The sequence below is a fragment of the Anser cygnoides genome, chromosome 5 (genome assembly GCF_040182565.1).
Source record: "Anser cygnoides isolate HZ-2024a breed goose chromosome 5, Taihu_goose_T2T_genome, whole genome shotgun sequence".
NCBI classification, from domain to species: Eukaryota; Metazoa; Chordata; class Aves; order Anseriformes; family Anatidae; genus Anser; species Anser cygnoides.
The window spans coordinates 40,142,780-40,161,744 of NC_089877.1; the positions used below are offsets into that span (position 1 = coordinate 40,142,780).

Here is an 18,965-nt window from a genome sequence, read left to right on the forward strand (position 1 = left end):
TGTCTAGCACAGTATCATATATTGATTTCAATTCCGTGTTACTGTTTTAATTGGGAAAAAAATCTACTTTAGTGTCCAGTAGCAGTTTCTGGTTCAACTGCTCATAATAAAGTTAACAGCTCCTGCTTTTGGATACCTGAGGTATTAAAACTACTAATGCCATAGTTTAAGGCCACAACTCATGCAGTTTGGCCTCAGTAATTAACAAGACTACAGTTTGTTATTAACCACTAAATGTCTCCTTTGCTCCATAAAATGCTACCTTGCCTACATCTGTGTTCTTCACCTGTTTAACTCTTTAATAAAAGAAAACTCTAAAAGCTATAAGTAAACATCTGCATGGTTTAAGGCACATATATTTTCTATCTCCTTATTAGTGACTGTTCCATACTGCATGCAAATATGAAAATTCCAACATAGATATGGTAAATCACGTATTCTTTAGATGACTGAAATGTCTTTAAGGTTCCCTCCCATCACTGTAAAAAAAATGGGAATGTTTTACTGGAAATGGCAAAAATGCTTTCAGCCACCATTTCTCACTAATTCTAGTCTTTGCTCTACCACACAGATATTTTAACAAGCAAGTGAACTTTTTCATTCCAGATAAACAGATTTCTCTAACCTGTGGATTGTCGTTTCCTGCCTCTTCTCTTGGGTTCGCTAACAGGAAGAGAAAGCTTTGAGGCAGCAACTGGATACTTTCTAACCCGTTCATTTGAGTCTGCAGTATCAACAATTCTAAATCCGACAGAATTGGAAGGACTATTTTCCAGTGTGTTATCAGCACTCTTTCTTCCTCTTCGTCGTCTTCGAGGACTGAGCAATTCCACAAATACATCTGTTTGCAATGAACTTTGGCTCTGACGAGTGGTCCGACTACTAAGTCGTAAAGAAGGCTTCGTCACTGATGGAGGGGCCGATTTTACCTTTCTTAGACCCCTCCTGGTAACTCTAGATGAAGATCCAGTTTGCTTAGGTGTATTCTGCTGACTCCGAGAAGCGTATCTTGCCTGACGGTGGCTGTTCCGACTTGAGAAAGGATTGTTGAGTTTGGCTGCTCTCATTTTTAATGGAAACTTGACCTGTGGTCTTCCTTGCTTTGATGGGCTACAAAAAGTGAATAATTAGATTTATCCTCATATTCTATTCCCCTTAGTTTTCTAATTCAGTATTTAAAAAAAAAAAAAACAAACATTCAAGGCTGGCAGGCAAGAGACTTTCGCTGATGCATTCATTTAACCACCAGTCTCTTAAATGCTGCTCTGAATTCTTTTAATCAAATATTATGTGCAGCACATACTTTAAGGAAATGCTCAGAATTCTGATCACCGTGGCAGCTTGTGCAATGCAGATGTGTTACCTGGAGCACCATCTATCAGTTTCTTGAAATTGCCTACTTAGTTCTCACAGCAGTTCTAGCTACCGTGATTTTTGAACACTGTCAGCTACAGAAATAAATCACGGTTCTAAACAGCTAAATATAAATGTTACACTCTAGTCAAAGTTTATAACTTTTATAAATTCAAGCTTCTCCTGCCATTACAGAAAGATCCCAGAGACAAGTTTACCTATCAAGAAGATGCAACTTCTGTCCTACTACTGAATCTCAATTTTTGAAGCTAGATATAGCTTTGCTTCAGTCAATTCAAACGATTGTACTGAACAGACAAAAAGCACTCTCAAATTAGAAGTTTCCTTGAGCAAGTTTATACTCCTGCTCTGTATCAAATCCATCACTTTCCTGAAATTATCACATTGGATTATTTATGCCTTTTTTTTTTCCCCTTCTCCTTTTCTTAAGTCTGCTATTGCAGAAGTCCTCAGTCCTTCCAATGTGACACAGGCTCGGATGAATGATCTTGCCTTCCCTACTTTTCTAACACTTACTGTGTGCATGCACCTAGTACGCCAAAATTCAAAATTGGATGAAAACAACTCCATGTTTTCTCTGGAAAATCTTTACCGTTTGAAGTTCTCTCCACTGTACATTCAAGCAATGGTTGTACAGAACCCCAACCCTGATGGCCATCCCTCACCCACACACCTGATGGTGGAATTTTCATTCTGAAAAGTGACTCCAAGTCCAGTGGAGCTAACTTTTGTTAATTTTAAACCCCATTAGTAAGTGCCAAATTCATAACAAGCTTCCCTCCACCCCACCCCCTCACTGGATTTTCAAGACACGTGCTTACACAAACAATTACTCCACCTAATAATCACGATATTTCAGTAGAAAACCACTTTAATGGGTGCCTGCTTACCTCATCTCTTCATCCTCTTGAGATTCATCATCTTCCTCTTGCTCTTCTTCATAATCCTCTTCTTCACTTTGTCTCACTTCATCATAGTTTGCATCTTCCTCCCCTTCTTCTATTCGTTCAGCAGTCTCCTCATCACTTTCCACAGATGGTCTCTGTCTGGAGGACAGGCGTCTAGAGCGCTGCTTTGGTCGGCACTCTGGACAAAACCAGTCTCCTTCAGGAATGACCTACAAACAGAAGGAAAAGGGGGGGGGGAAGCAAGCATTAGTAAGACACTTAGCTGTAAGAACTACTCAAATTTTATGCGAAAAGGAAGGTATTTTTCCTCAGATACCTTAAGCTTGGGCCTGATACAGTAAGTATGATAGCCTCGATCACAGCCATCACACAGCACCATGCTTTCCGCATCACCTTTCTTTCGACACACTTTACAGCGAGCATTGAGGATGGACTTGGACCAGATGACACTTCGATCCAACGTAGAGAGATGAAGGAAGACTTGGGACAAGCTGGTAGAAGAAAGAAGTGACTCTCTCCAGCGATCCAAAACTGTTTTATAGGATCGTCCACCATCACTGGCATCTGCCATGAGAGAAGAAGAAAACAAAAAAACAGGATCAAACTTCTTTTTCAAACATATAGGTTGCTCCAGACGATGAAATAAGGCTTGGTATTTTAAACAGATGCAATAGCAAACTGGGATAATAATCTTTGTCTTATCTTTTCAGCACTCGAGTATTTCCTTATTAGTTTTCCAGCTGCTGAAGCTGTAAGATTTTATCTTTCACTATCAATTCAGCTGCAAACTTGCACATTCATAAGACAGAAAATTCTTACTCAGTTGTCAACCTGAAAACCTAATGATTTGCTTCAACTTCAAGACTTTCTGTATAATTTCTAAGATCAAAATCACACCTTTTCACAATGTTTTCACCTAAATAAACTGCTTGACATTGAACAGAGACTTTATTGAGGGGGAAAAAAAATCCACACACCACAAACCACCACCAACCACCCAGCTCAAAGGGCTCTCACACCTTCCCTTGTCCTGTCCTGGTGTAGTTAGCAGACTGTTTTGCAGCACTCTCCCCGTGCTTCTGTACCTTTATTCCTATCCTGCACTCTGCCTTCACAGGAATTTGCACGTCAATGTGCTCATCCAGACTGGGTGACTGATCTGATAGAAAAATACCTCTTTTCTTGATATTTTATAAGCAATATAGCACACGGGAAGCTGTGGCACACACCTAGTAGCAAAACAAGTAAGACCTGGGATCCTCTTCAGGTTAGAGATAAATGGGGGCGAGAAGTCATATCATTTTTTCAAACAGGTTTCATTTTGAAGTCCAGGCTACTGAAGTGGTCACACAAATACTCATGCAGAATAGCGAAAGGGGTGGTACAGAACTGGAATGTGCAGCTGGGAATTGCAGAAGCAAATGGGCTGTTTGAGGAGCTAAAGAAATGAGAAGGTGTAAGTTACACCCTGCAATGCTGCTGCTAAGTAGAAAGGAAATTTGAGTGCTGAAAGCTATTTCTTGCATTTTAAAGCAAGAAGGTTTAAGAAAAATATAGCAGTACCTTAAATAAGATTTAATAATAGAAGTGTCCAAAGATGTCCCTTCTAAAAGTGATATTCCAGTATTACTGTGTGATCTCTAGCTGATTAATGACGCACCCAAGTATAAAATGCTACCTTGCCTGCTCTACTAGTCACAGTGGGCACAGGAACGGCCTGCAATCCTGCTGTCTGCCAAGTGATTTCTCCTCAAAAACAGGAAGAGAAAAACATCTAACAACAGATAAAATGAAAGAACAAAAATGAGACTAATTGCTCTCCTAGCAAGGCCCTTCTGCCTTCTCATCTACTGTCTGCCAGGATTTGCCTAATCTTGCACACATTTGCATTAGCAGCAAGCAGCACAGGAGAAACAATGAACAAAGGCAGAGGATAAACAGGCAGCACGGCTCCCTAAATAAAATTTAGCCACTCCTGAACTGCAAATACAAATAAATCTGTATTTCTCATCATTTCTGTTACTTTGTCCTTAAAGTTTCCTTCCTCAAGTTCAGTCTCACTACATATAGTGCACAAGCTCCACTTCGCAGTGCTGCAGTACAGCTCTCAGTGTATTATTTAAAACTCAGTAAGAAGAAAATGACAACTTGTCAGGACACTATACTAGAACTTGAAACCCAATTCAGTTCTCAGTTCTGCCACAGATGACTGCTGTAACTCCGGCAAAGATGATTCATCTTATCTGTGTATATAGTTTAGCAAGCATTTCTTTTGCTGACAATGGCAGCTTGAGCATTATTACCTTTATTTTTACTGGCAACTATTTGTACCCTAGATGGTTCACCAATGGAGCTCGCCACACAACGCAACAAATACGTGCGGTACAAAACTGCAGTTGCAATACAGAAGGAAGTCACTGACCACTACCTGCTTAAACATGCCCTAGCACTGAAAGAAAATGTGCCAAGTGACACTTGCTGTTTCAACTCCCAATTTGGGAAATACAAGTAACACTTTTTTCTTCCATCCCTCATTTTTGTCATTTATCTTGTTAACTCGGAGGGAAAAATGGCCTCTTCCTTTGTGTCTGAGCAGCTCTACATGGCTCAGTGGGATACCCCTCTGCCAGCTAAGCCCTCCAAGCCTTGCTACAATGCAAATGAAGTTGTTTGACAGATCTATGCACTCATCTATCAATAGCTAATTGAGTTCAGGGAAGGGTTTTCCACCTTAGTATTTCTAGAAAGGATATGCAGTTGCACAATGCTGCGAAGTTTCAAAAAAAAAAAGGCATTAAAAAGAAGGGGGGGGAAGGATTATGTGAACATGCAGATTTCTGTCCCAAAGTGATAAAAAGAAAATACAATTCTTTATCTCTGGGTGCAGATCTTTTTTATTTTAAATCTTTGAGCCGTACTTGTTTTACTTCCAATAAAGTTTAAACCTTTTAAGCATTTATACTGCAATTCCTTCAGCGTAAGGAACTGGCTACAGAATTAAAGTGAAAAAAATTAAAAAAATTAAGTGCTCTCTAATTCTTAGCAATACAAGTAAACATTTAAAATTTACCATCTCTCTGACTAGTCTTGTCTTCCACTCTCTTCCTCTTTTTATCCCCCCTATGGCTTCTTTTATTATCTTCTGCATTACCTAACGTTAAATTCATACAGTTATTTCAAATATGTTTTTGAAGTGTGGGGGATATTTTCAAATTAATTTTTATAATCCATATTTGCATAATCTAAAAATGTAACTAGAACAGTTGTTACCACGCATGCATATAGAAGAAGGTATGCAGGGAAGGGTAAAGAATGCTGTGCGTGGAGTGAATGCATAGCCCAGGATTCACTCTGACTCCACTACGAGCAAAAGGCTTAGACCAAAAGCTTCTTACATTGACCCTCCCTTACCTTTATGTCTATCTCTGGTACGAATGGCTATAGAAGGACCTTACTGAACAAAGGTTTTTCTTCCAGCAAACATGTCTGGTCTGTGCTGCCATGAACATCCTAACACCGCAAAAATATACCTGCTTCATGGTCACAGCCCTCAAGGACTAAGAAAACTAGCTTGTCTGTCCACATGAAATGACCTAGTTATGATAGTTGTGTGAAGGAACCTTCCTGAATATCAGAATGAAATTACTCTGTCTCTTCTTGGGAGAGTAGACCTTTATATGATCCACATGCAAGGTACCTTCTTTGACTGCCTTTTCTGAAGAATAAACAAACAAATCACTGCTGGAAGATGACACTTTATCATGAGGAGGTCTAATTATAAACAGAAAGCAAAACAACTTTGAGAGCAGAGGAAACAAAAATAATCTGAGTCTAGGAAAAAAGGAATGGAACATAGATGAGCAAAAAGCAGCAAGAAAGATGTATTTTTTTTTTTCTTTTTTTTTTTTTGTCCCACAACTGCATGGCAAAAATCCACACTGTATATGACTGTACCTGAAAGATGCTTATTGACTGGAGTCCTGCACTAGTGCAGAAAGCAAGTATTTTTTCTTGGCTGCCTCAATGGACACCAGGGTGACCAAGTCACATCATTTTAAACCTCAGTTTTCACATCTATGTAATAGGAATGGTGAGACTTGCTTCTCCACTACAAAATATTTTGTAATGTAAGAAAAAGCAATTTATACTAAAAAAAGCAAAATCCACAACAAGGATTGTTTGTATTTCTTTCTTTTTTTTTTTTTTTTAACTAACACTTCAGTTTCCATCAAACAGCTTAAGTTTTAGGACTAAAAGTAGTAATGCTTTTATTACATGTTTCAATTCAGAATTTTGCAGGAAAAAATGCGTACTGCAAGCTGTACCCTTACCCCCCCCCTTTTTGAGATTCTCCTCAAACATTACTTTGGACTGAAGGAAGAAAATAAAAGTTTTCATGGCTGATTCGTAATGAAAGGATTTCTAAAAACACAATTCATAATAAAGAAATGCTTACATTACAATTCGAGTCAGGTACTGTTAAATTTTATCACCAAACAACAGAAGGTTATCAGTCACCTAGCAGTTCTGCAAGGCAGAGGGTGCTGTTTCTGGGGTTTCTAGATCTCCTTTAGCTTTACTATCTTCTGTGTCAGCCTTTGCTTGCTCTTCAACTTTAATATTTTGTACGCACCTCAACTCTAAACTTATCAAAATCACCAGCAAGGCTCTTGGCAGCCTGATAGAGCCTTAGAACAAAAAAGGAGCAAAGAGGAGCAGCTGGTCCTTTTATTACTGTGCTGGGTCCCTTTGTCTGCTCTGCACCCTGGAGGCCACCGGGATAAACTTGCCAGTGACTGCAGTGAATTTCACTACGCTGTCTTTAGTACTACAAGCTGTAAATAGAGTGAAAACTAAAAATTGTTAAGTATGGCTCCAATCCCTAATGGGAACAGAGCACACTGTGAAAAGGGGCAGGGGGGATGGGGGAAAGGAAATGCTACAGCGACGGGAACAACTGAAATAACAGAGACAAAGTAAGGTTTAGGTTGGTTTAAAGCAGAAATGCAATAGTACTCATTTTATCAAACGTGCTCCCCTATCCTGCTACCAAAACAGATCTCTTGCAGACTTGGCATGTTCTTACTTCAGTGGTAATTAAGTCATCTAAAAAAAGATGGGTTTCTCAGGTTTAATATTAAAAACAGTTATACAGGCATTTTCTCTAGGGGAAAGTTTCAGTAAGTAGCTGGAATAACTATTAAAAAACTGTTAGAAAAACTGAGTGTACAGACAATAATCCAAGTAAGAGCAAGACAATAAGAAGCCCACAAACCATGTGGTTACCAACTAAAAACTAACTTCTGTCCTCGTAGTTATCTTGGCTATTTCCTAGCGTGGTCAATGAAAGAAGGTATCACAGTTCTGTGACAGAGTCAGTCCCAGAGTAAGCAGCTGTATCCACTTTTTATTAGGATGTTTAGTAACACACCTAACATCACCTTATCTAGGAGAAGAGAGAGCTTTGCCTGTTACACACAAGCAAGTTGCATGCTAAGAAACAGCATTTGCTTTGGTGACATACAAAGTCATTAGTTCCACATAGAGAGTTTAAGCTGAATAGAAGACTGCAAATTTTATAATATTTTCTTTTTGTTGTTTTGTTTGTTTTAAACAAATCTGAAACATTGAAGGGCTATATCCAGAAAGGGCTGCATCCACATCTGCTGCTTGACCTCTGGAGTACCTACATTTGCCAGAGGCCTCTCTAGTACACAGGTTTCCTCAACTCTGCAGTTTTGCCTTCTGGTCACGTCCAAAAGCTCCCAGATCAGAGCACCCTTCACCTAACTAACTGCCTAGAAGTCAGAAAATTCAGCAACAAATAGGCGTGTGTTTTAGGCCTTCTTTACTACAGAGCTGTTCAAAGCCGTATCTCCTCAGATCTTGTGTTCATTCAGACTCATCTCCTGGTAAGAGCAGGCTATTATGCAACCAAAAATATCAGACGCTTGGCACCAAAGGTAGAACAAAGAAAAGGGAACCTGACACTGCAGCTTAATGGGTACGGCAGGTATGGCAGTAAGCCAGCACAGAGCCCGGGATCCCTTCCCACTCCCTGAACTATGTAGGTTACCCTATACATTACAGTAATCTCAAAGCAGAAGAAATCCCCAGGCAGTATGGTAAAATAAATAAAGAGGAGATTTGAGACATGTAGACCATATAAGATTGTTTTCCCTATATACTTTTTCTGTCACACAGTATACAGCCTCTAAAGGAAAAGAGGATTACTGAGTTAAAAACAAACAAGAAACTGCATCGTCACCAAAAGGTCAGACAAAAACCATGAACCATCATTAGACTATGGCAGAGTTGGGAAAAAACTACTGAAAAAACAATGAATGAGGATTAAAGTATTGTAAGTTTTTTTGTAGGGACACTTCTCTTTTAGCCCTTTTCATCTAACTCAAGATGTCAGATCTATAACCTCCTAATAGCCATTTTTCCCTTAAGTGCAGACTTGCACTTAAAGTAAACTTAAGTGAACACAGTAAGCTTGCAACTGTCAGCAAAATGCTGTTGCCAAAATACTCAGAGACAGTTTGGAAATGGAGGCTTATGCTGCACAATGTATTGACAAACAGCACACGCAGAATGAACATGACAAATGCTAGATGTGCTGTCAATTAACTGTACCACATGCACAGTGTAAGTCCGGTCATAGGGCAGAAAATAAACTACACCATGCCTGGCTTAGAAAGAGAAGACATTTGAATTGACCAAACACTTAACCCAGTAAAACTTTTAAACAGCTGTGGTTTTAGCTACTCCTATGCTTTACCCTTTCATCTCAATCACGTGCTGCATCTTCTTCTTCTAGAGGTAACTGCACCAATAAAAAAAAGCTTGCAGAAGGGACGCCTGCCTGTTTGTCAGATTGTCTGGCGTGAGTCTAGCTCAAACTCATCTTCAGTGGCAAGTGATATTAAGACAGACTCCATGTAGGGGCAGCAGAGATGCAGAAAGTTTTAGGTCGACTGTGCCATGGAGCAATAATGTGAAGTGAAAATGCAGGTTTCATCGTATGAACGTCTTGAACTGCTGCAACAAAAACTGCTGAAGCCGACAGATTTTGTATGCAATCATTAGCAGAGGGAGAATACCATGTGTAATAACGGCTCATGCTCTGGAATATTCACGTTATGCACTGCACTGGTAACCCTGCTACACTCCCACTACAATGAGAGCCAGTCCAGCTGGGGCACAAAGCACAGCTCCTCAATGTGAGGGGAGGATGGGAAGCTTGCTGGGACAACTGCCTCAGAAAGGATACAAATCTTCAAGCAAACCTCCAGTACTGAACTGCAAAAGGACCCAGGTAAGGGACTTGAGTGATTAATCACCAGAAAACAGAGCCACAGTATGTGCTTTGGATTCTGTCTCTCGCCACTAGAGTACGTCAGAGGGATTCAAGGAAGGAATGTGTGCTAAAGTCAAGCTGTAAGCGTGCTTTAATTCTTCTGCAACCCTTTATTTCCAAGTTTTACAGCATAAAATAAAAACTAAGGACTGGAAAGTTTGCGATGTAAATCATTACTACATTTTATTGTAAATATTCTGTTATTGCTAAACAGGTGATCCAGATAAACCAGGACTATATTGTTTTCACAGAAATGGTATAAAAAGGAGTGTAAATTTTACAACCTAAAAACATGCAAAACTCATAGTACAGTTCCGTGATATATTACCTTCAACAGCAGTACTGAATTACGGACTATTCACCCAGAAAGCTCCCTCTCTGCTGCCTAAAGGTACAGCTTATCTCCCAGTGCATCAGTGTAACTGTGAGACCATGTAAACAAGATCACTGAAGTGATCCAAGTTCAATAGGTATGTATTTAAGTAACAACATATTTTACTCTAATTTTTGTTCCTTTTTTTTAAAACATATTTTTCTTTCTGCACATCCTGAACTACGAATATCTCCTCATGATCTAATGTGTGTTGATTTTTTTTTAAACAATGGTACCTAGCAATAGGTTAGCTGTTTTCTCTTTTCCCCAACCTCTCTCTCTAAAACATTTAGTCTCACAAAAGAAGCGAAGACTAAAGAAATCCGACACAAAACTGGAGACACGCAGTTTCAAACCTGAAAGCTTACCAAGAGGTGCTTTGAGAAACCTTCGCTCGATTCCTTGTTCTATCTGGAGCAGTGCAGATGCCAAGTGGTGGACCACATTATTAACTGGCTGAGGAGTACTTGTACTTGTTGATGCAGCACTTGGAGCTTCGGTTTTTAATCCGACAAGTCTAAAATAAAAGCATATTAAGCACATTTTAACATATTTTGAATTCAACACCATGGATATCTGCATGCATCTGTATTCACAGGAGGTTTTTTTTTCCCCCCCACTTAATTTATATGCATAGAATACAGACATGAACAGATACTGCTCAGGTGTGATTAGTCATCCCAGTTCTCAAGTTTGCTAATTAGTCCAGTTAATTGAGATAAATCATCCTTAGGTAAACAAAGATATCTAAATTTCAGGAAACATGGATGCTTGATTTTGCTAAAGTTAAGATTTTCAGAAGATTCCACCAGATAATTCCACCAGAAAATGAGAGATTCCTATAAAGAGCAGTTTTAATAATTCTTCCAATAAAAATAAATGAAATAAAACCCCAAAATAATTTTAGAATGTTACATTGAAAAGTCTTAATTTATATTCTCATCTTCTAAGAGCTTTTCTAAAATACTAACTCTTCCTGTAAGTTAAAAAGAAAAAATCCCACAGCAATAAAAAATATCATGTTTACATACATAGCAAGTCACTTAAAAATATTTCCAATCTTTTCATTATAAAGTATCTCTTCAAAAGTTTAGTATAAACAAATGAGCAAACTACATAATTTCAATGATAAAGACGAAAATAAACTAAGCCAGTATTTCAAGTATATGGTTTCTCCTAAGGATTAATATTAGGAGCTTGAGCCTCAGAATATAAGGCACCCAAGATCCTGGCCTCAGCAACTGTGCTGAATAAAACAAAACAAGCTGACTTGAAAGGGATGTGCTGTGGGTGTTTAAGTTTAAACATTTTATTTTTCATTTATTTTCTTTTAAATTCTCAACCAAGAATTAAGGTAGATTTGCAATAAAACAGTCTTTGGTCAAAGAAGGCAGCTAAGTAATCATTTCAAAGTGCAGTTAATCTTCTCAACCACAAGAATAAGTATAGTGTAGGAGAGCAACTCAAACTAATGAAATAAAATTCAATTTCTACTTGGGGTTTATCAAAAAATAACTAATTAACACCGTCTGGATTGTGCTTTATTCTGGTGAATGTGCAATGCTTTTGGTTGTCCCTCTTCTTTTTTCACACTTAAAAGCTGTTCATTATATTTTGCAGTCACACATTCAGAGAGCCTGAAAGCAGACAGAAAAAAAAAGCTGCATGCTTATTTACATTTCACTAGTCAAACCCCACAGTCTTAATGAGATGTCACTTACTCTGGGTGGATAAAAAGCCCAGCATCAAAAAGAATCTGTCGTATGACTGCAGAATCCCATAGTCTGTTTTAATATTCAAGACTTTAATATTAGAGTGGCAACAATTCAGAAACTTTGATGGAGTCTGTATCAAGCGCTAAAAATGAAGCAACAAGCTTCTGCCACTGAACTGAGAGCCACCAATAGAAGCAAGTGGTAACTGGAGACAGTCAAATTTTAGCTTCTTGATAAATGAAAACAGTGGGATATTTCTATGTTACAGTTCTCAGGAAGCAAATATCTATAGATTGTGTCATTCATGTAATGGAGATGACCCTATGTGTTTTGCATAGAACTGGAGAACTCAGATTCAAAGGAGAATCTGACAGAAAAATACTTATGCAAACTGCAATAAAAGGAGAAAAAACAGAAGCTTAAAAACTAAATTCCCACACTCAATATAGGATTCAAGAGTCTATCCAAGAATACTGCCTTCATAAAATAAAAATTTAATTGCAGAAAACCTCACAGAATACATAAGCAAACAGTACATTAGTACAAGAATTGCTTCCAGTGAATCTTTTTTCCCTGCAATATTTTAACATTTACATCCTTTCAAGACACAAGTTTATATGTATTAAGTAAATTAAGGTATACGTTTATTTCTGACAAGTATGCAACCTCTGAGAATTAAATATTTACAAGTTTTCACAGAAAAACCTTAGTCACTATGGTTTGATTTACAAACGCTGATTTGGTGAAAGTCTCCCATTTCTCTCAAAAGTTTGTTTAGAAAAAAAAGAAAACGCTTTTGTAGTTCCAACGATGATTTGAGGTTTCATCCTTTTTTTTTTTTTTTTTTAAACTAGGCTGCAGTGTGATCTATAAAAGGATCATCATTATTAAATTTTAAGGTTGTATTGCATTTTTGCCACAGCACCAAAGGCTAATGCACACCACGGCCTGTTGCACTGATGGTTCTTACCGTGACTCACAGAGAGGTACATAATACATGACTATTACCACCGTTCCTTTTAAACACTCCTACTCTTTCCACAAAGTTTTTATTCTGGTGGTTCTCATTTTCCAGAATATTTCTTCCCTGCATTTTAAGTGATTTTTAAATTTGGCACGTGTGATTTCATTCTAAAAAGGACATTCACTTTGGGCAGCACAGTATCTGAATGGTAGCACTTGTCAAGCTGGCCTGCAGCTGTCTTTGTTTTATTTGGTGATAGAACTGTGCCATTTACAAGATATAAACCAACGCTAAAATATCACATTTTACAACTCAAAACTTAAAACTTATCGTTTCAAAAATATCAACTCATAGAAATTAAGAGTAAAAACGGTTTGAAGGTGGAAAACCAGAGTACTGTTACAGAACTCACAGAGAAGAGTCATTATTTAAATGGCAGTTCTTACCGGTCTTTCACAATAAATTTATCTTGATCATCAGTTTCCATTTCTTCAGATTCTTCATTCACAGCTTTAATTATACCATTTTCTTTGTTTTCATCATTTAAGAATTCATACCGCCCATGTTCTAAGGCTGCTCTCCAAGACTGTCTGTCTATAACCTGAAGCAAACATACAAATTTTAAGTTTCTGAAGAATCAAAGGCCACAAACTTCTAGTGCCAATTACTGTCTACGCTTAATTATATTACAGTGTCAGTGAAACCCACAGCATGCAAGAGTTCTCATTTAGGTTACAGACTTGACGGCACCACTGTGCTCCTAGGTGCTCTACAGTTCACAAATACCTTAATAGCCCCCAGTGTTCCCTGGTAGATCCTGTCTTCAATGTCCAAAAGGAAGTCTCTAAGTCTCAGTTCAAGCTGCTTTTCTGCAGAGATGTGGGATGCATCATGGGCATTCTGCATCCTTCCACGTCCTGAAGGAGGTCTAATGTCACTTTGAGGTTTGTCTGTAATAATACCAAATAACCGTTAGCGAACTTTGCTCCTTCTAATAGCTGGCAGTGGAGGGAGCAATAGGTTGTACACGGCAGAAAAATCTAAACAACGGTTCAGAACTCCCTTCCTATAGCAAGGGTTGTCAATACCAACATCTCCATGCCAACTAAAGCATCTGATCCAGCCAAGCAGAGTATCCTTTTAAGAGAAGACCTGAAGACTAGCATCTATGTCTATCTATGCATCCCAACACACAGGATAAGAAATTCTTATCAATTTAAAAGACATTGTTTTGCATTTATCTACTACTTTTATCTGCCATGCATGTTTATCAACAACTCTGCTATGAACGCAAGAGGAAAAATCACAAGACAAAGAATAAAGTCACACTTCTGGTATTTTTTGTATTGCACTATCCTTACTTTGCAGGACAAGCAGAACTCACTTTTCCTTTGTGCATGGATCTTTATCGTAACATTTAAAACATGCATGTGCAATTGTCAAGTTACAGAAACCAACAGAACAAGGTATAGTCCCTTTTTAAAAAATTACTTTGAAACCAAACAGATAAGATGCCACAGGAATGCACTAGACTAACTGTGCCCTCTAATTAGAGGAAAGTGGAGCTAAAAAAAGGAACAAGCCAACAAGATGTGTTACGAAAAAAGGAAGAGCCAAACAGCTGATGATGTAATGTCAAATGAAAAGACCTCTTCAGTGGGGAACCAAACATTTATGCAACAGTTCAGAAGCCACAGGAAAGAGCTCAAAGTATGCATACATCTTAAATTACTGTTTGTAAATCTGCATAGGTGGCAAACATCTCTTCACACAATTTACCTTAAATCCTCCAAATGTAGTGATGAGGAAAACATGCAAGAGCTCAGAGGTATTTAATCAAAAGTTACCTTAGAGCTGCTGTTGAGGAAGTACAGGACAAGTTTCTAAGACACTCAAGTGCAGAAATAATTCCCTGTAACTGAACGTAATTATGCAAATATTCTGAAAATGGATACTAGCACACTGATGTCTGGATGTGGGAAACATCCTTTTTGGTTTAAGGGAAAAATCAGAAGAGAAATGTCTTTTCTTGAGCAGAACTAATACAGCTGCAATTGGCTTGAAAATAATTGATATGGAAAAGTAATTCCAGCATCCATTTTCTTTCATGCTTTTTCTTTTCTTGTTCTTGTGAGTGGGAAGTGGAAAAAAGAAGAATGGTAGTCTAGAGAATTGCAGAATAGTTCTCAGTTACTTGAATCTGCAAATCATGTGAGTGCAGGAACTAAGGCAGCAGCTCAATTCCATTGTAGTAAAGCTCCCTTTAAAGGAAAGCTACATCTGCTTATCTTTTCTTATCACATTAAACAGGAAGCATTGGTATTGGGCCACTGCATTTTAATTTTCTTGTTTTACTACAATTTGAAGTTCAAAAACATATACATTAAGTTAATGCTATTCTAAAATTCTAGCATCAACAGAGAAGAAAAATTTGTGATTGTGGAAATCAAGTTGCCTCAGGACAGAGCAACACACAGAAATGTATATAAAGGATCTTCAACTAGGAAAATAAGGAAAACTCCCCCAAACACACACACATACATGGGCATAGCATAAAGTCAGATTTTCGCACCAAAACCCAGGAAAATAGCTGTAACACCTCTAAATAAAGCTTAATTACTATGCAGAAACTCTGTGCTGTGCTAGCTTTCACCAGAAGAAGGGTAGGTCAGTTATGGATTTATTAGTACCTGTACCCAAAGCGTCAGTGGCATGTACAATCCAGCAAAAACAGAATTCAGTTCTGCTGTAAATAGTTCTCCCTTGCCCATGTAGAGATTACAAAACTATTGTGAAGATTTTTGTGTTACAGTACAAAACAAAGTGACGTTTCTTGAACATTACCCTCAGGAGTTTACTTTTGGTAACATCCTCTACCCATCACCATTCTACAAATAACCCAGGTGCAAGCTTACATATACAGGATTTTATCAGCAATTGGAGTCAATGCTTTGGGGCAATAAATGGAAAAATACTTGGCCAAGAGGAAACGAGGGGGGGGACGACACACAGTCCTAACTTTAGCATGGTTTTACATTCTACTCATTGAAACCCGTAAGAATTACTGTTCTGCATATGCCTCCTCCTCTTGTAATAAGTATTTGCCAAAGGAGAGAGGGAGAAAAAAAAACAGCCCACAGAATCCACAGCATTAACGTTAAGCCACACAACAACCAACACAGCTAGTTTTTTTCCTCCTCAAATGTTTTAGTATGACCCTGCAATAATGCTATCTTTCCCTTGTTCACAATACCCAGTCCAGCAAAGGCCTTTGAATAATTTCATGCATTGCTATGAAAGAGTGTGTCCCACCTACTCAAAAATCAATGTGACAATAAATCGCCTCCCTTTGTGAAGTTTCCTTCTCCAGTGTCACACCTTGACTCTCACCACAATGGAAACAAGGACATCAAATGATCAATCTATGACTTAACCTTTAACAGGTATTTATCTCTATCCCCCAGTAATCTTTTCCCAAAGCTCAAATTGCTTCCTCATGACGAAAATATTGCCTGTTTTTTTTAAGCATAAAGTATCACAAAATTAATTCTCAATTAGTAAAAAACAAACCAAAACAAAAACACACCATATTTTCCATGGAGCAAAATAACACTTAAGAAATAAGAATTATTCTTAGGAATTAATTATAATTAGATGAGAGTTAAGAGGTTTCTAGTATAAAATAGACGAATTACAACTGCGGAAGCAAATTAAAGTCAGGAACCTTTCCTTTACCTGGAATATGGAATTTTTCCACAGGAAAACTGCTTAGTTGTTCGTATATTCTATTTTTCTCCTGTAAAAGAGTTTCTTTTAAGGCACTCTCCCTATGTCCTCGGGAATTGAGAGCCTCCAGAAGTTGGTCCAGTTGTTCCCGAGAACTGTAAAAGCACCAACGGTTTGGTTTATATACTGGCCTTGGCACCTCTACAACAACACTGGTGTGTGAATCTTGGTCAATATTGGAGGTAGATTCAGAGGATTTCAAAGACTCTCCAGTTTTACTGAATACCTGAGGTTCATTTGTGCAAGACTGTACACTATTCTGAAAGGAAGAGGTTCGAGGCAACAACATGTCTTCTGTGAGACCAGAATAGTCTTCTTCTATAAACAATCCAGGAACAGAGGGGAAAATCCAGTAGCGTCGGTACATACGGTCACGACCTAAGGGGGTAATATTTGTGCAGGCTGTTGCATTCTGAATCTTTTCTAGTAGTTCCTTCTCTTTCTTTTGTTGCTCCTGCTTTAAAGCTTCTTCATCTTCAGCAGTAAGTGGTTCACTCTTTTCAGAAGTCTCTTCTTGTCTTGTAAATTCTTTATATCCGTTTTGCCCTCTCCTTCCTAAAAGTTAAAGGAAAAAAGAGTGGTAGCAGCATGCTTAGATTTATTTTAGCTAAAGAAATAATAAGGGTTGGTTTAATTTATCTCCCTTCACAACTATCTAAACTTACACTGTCAAGAACTATCGGCTTAGTCAGGAAACAACTCCAGCTTTATTAAAGAAAAATAAGTGATTAACCCACTTTCCCAATAAAAAAAGGAAGCCATCTTTACTGTACTTTCTCTCATTTACCAAGATTGAGATTTTTAGTATTATAAAAAAACTCTAAGAACTTAAAAGAATGTCATAAAACTGTCTTATCACAATAAAGTAAAACTCTAGCAATTGAATTCACTCTGTTTTGGACTTTATTTACTATACTCAAAATAATGAACTTAAATTCCCAGAAAACCTCAAGCAAAAACAGAAGTCATCAACAATTCATCTTCCTCTGATGAAACCTATGTCTAGTTACAAGCATTAGGCTATGGCAATTACTGTACCAGAGCTTCTATTAACATACTGCTTAGGAAGCCTGGGAATAAGTCTGATTTCATTCTTATACAAAAGGCATACTGCTTCATTAACAAAAGCAAACTAAATACAACCACTCAATGTAACATTTTCTTTTAGAAACATGTTGTTTTTGAAGATTTCTAACAAAAAGAATAAAAAACACATCGTATCTTATCAGATGAGATTCTTTCAAAGTCACTGAGGTACATTACTTGTAACTGTAATTGTCTGTCAGGCAAGTATACAAGACAAGATGCAGGAGAGGAAAAGAACATACAGCTGAGCTGGCAGCTAGATCTACGTCAGGCCAGCTAAACTCACTTAATAGCCCACTATGATCATGATCTTTTTTAAAAAGTTATGAAGACTGATGTTTACTGAAAGTTTAAACAAGAACTGCCCAGTTGTGTGCATGCATTCACACAAACACACATGTGCACACGTATTACCTCTTCTTCCTTTTTTGTTTGGTCCCAGCTCTTCTTCATCTTCTGTCACTGTGTCTACATCTTGCTCTTTACGTTCAGTTTCCTTGCTCTCTGTACTAGTATCAAGGTCTTCCCGTTCCTCCTCCCTGAGGCAATTAAAAAAAAGGTGACAGGCTGAGCAACCACATATTAAAAGCTGAATGGAATGAAAAGAATACATGATATAACATGGCATCTTTAACACAAACAGTATTTTCCTCTCAGAAGTACTTAAGCTTGTCGCAGATCTATAACACTGCATGCTTTCTTTAAAGAAATGAACAGTCATAAAATATATTAAACACCGAAAGAAACTCACTGAACTGAAACTGGGAAGTTCCATATTAAAGACTAAAAACAGCTCTTCAGTATTCACTCTTTCATTTAAAGAGCATTACTGTAATCAGACCCTGTTTCATGTTTTCCTAAGATACTTCTACTACGCCACATTATATTTTATCGTTAGTCATTAAAAATATACAGATTCCCTCATCAAAATATATATCACTTTATAAAGTGTTTATTACACATTTTTCTCCCTAATCTAACAAATATAATCCAAAACCAACAAAACTACATGCAACCATTACAGGATAACATTTTACACATAAACACACACCAATTATAGCTTCAGAAACATAGCACAGATCTGTCTTTAGCCCATGCTCACCTCTTGCAAGCAGATTTATTTAGCTAACTACCTCCCTCAAGCAGGTAAGGATACAGTTTTACGTATACACTTTTTTTCCTGGAATCAAGACAGTTGCATACACATGAATCTTACCTTCTGAAATCACGCAGTTTTAATAACAGAAACAAAAACTATTTTTATGGAAATCACCTGGGATAGCACAGCATTTTTTAAATGCTACTAAATTTGATTTATAAACAGTTATGCAAGGTCAGTATTATTTAGTTCAGTGGACCAATTCTTCAAATTAAAAAAACAAACGAGAATGGTTTA

At 37.7% G+C, this 18,965-nt stretch overlaps 1 protein-coding gene across 3 annotated transcripts in view; it reads right to left on the reverse strand.

The window, feature by feature from the left end:
* BAZ1A (bromodomain adjacent to zinc finger domain 1A) overlaps positions 1-18,965 on the reverse strand; it is a 61,450-nt gene that overhangs the window by 4,039 nt on the left and 38,446 nt on the right. For all 3 annotated transcript variants that reach the window (XM_048059739.2, XM_048059740.2, XM_066997998.1), the window contains 8 exons: positions 17,984-18,108; positions 16,433-17,038; positions 13,484-13,647; positions 13,144-13,298; positions 10,387-10,535; positions 2,599-2,846; positions 2,265-2,491; positions 626-1,110 (listed from right to left, as the gene is read on the reverse strand). In XM_048059739.2, the coding sequence (XP_047915696.1) occupies positions 626-1,110; positions 2,265-2,491; positions 2,599-2,846; positions 10,387-10,535; positions 13,144-13,298; positions 13,484-13,647; positions 16,433-17,038; positions 17,984-18,108 (2,159 nt within the window). The remainder of the gene's footprint in view (positions 1-625; positions 1,111-2,264; positions 2,492-2,598; positions 2,847-10,386; positions 10,536-13,143; positions 13,299-13,483; positions 13,648-16,432; positions 17,039-17,983; positions 18,109-18,965) is intronic.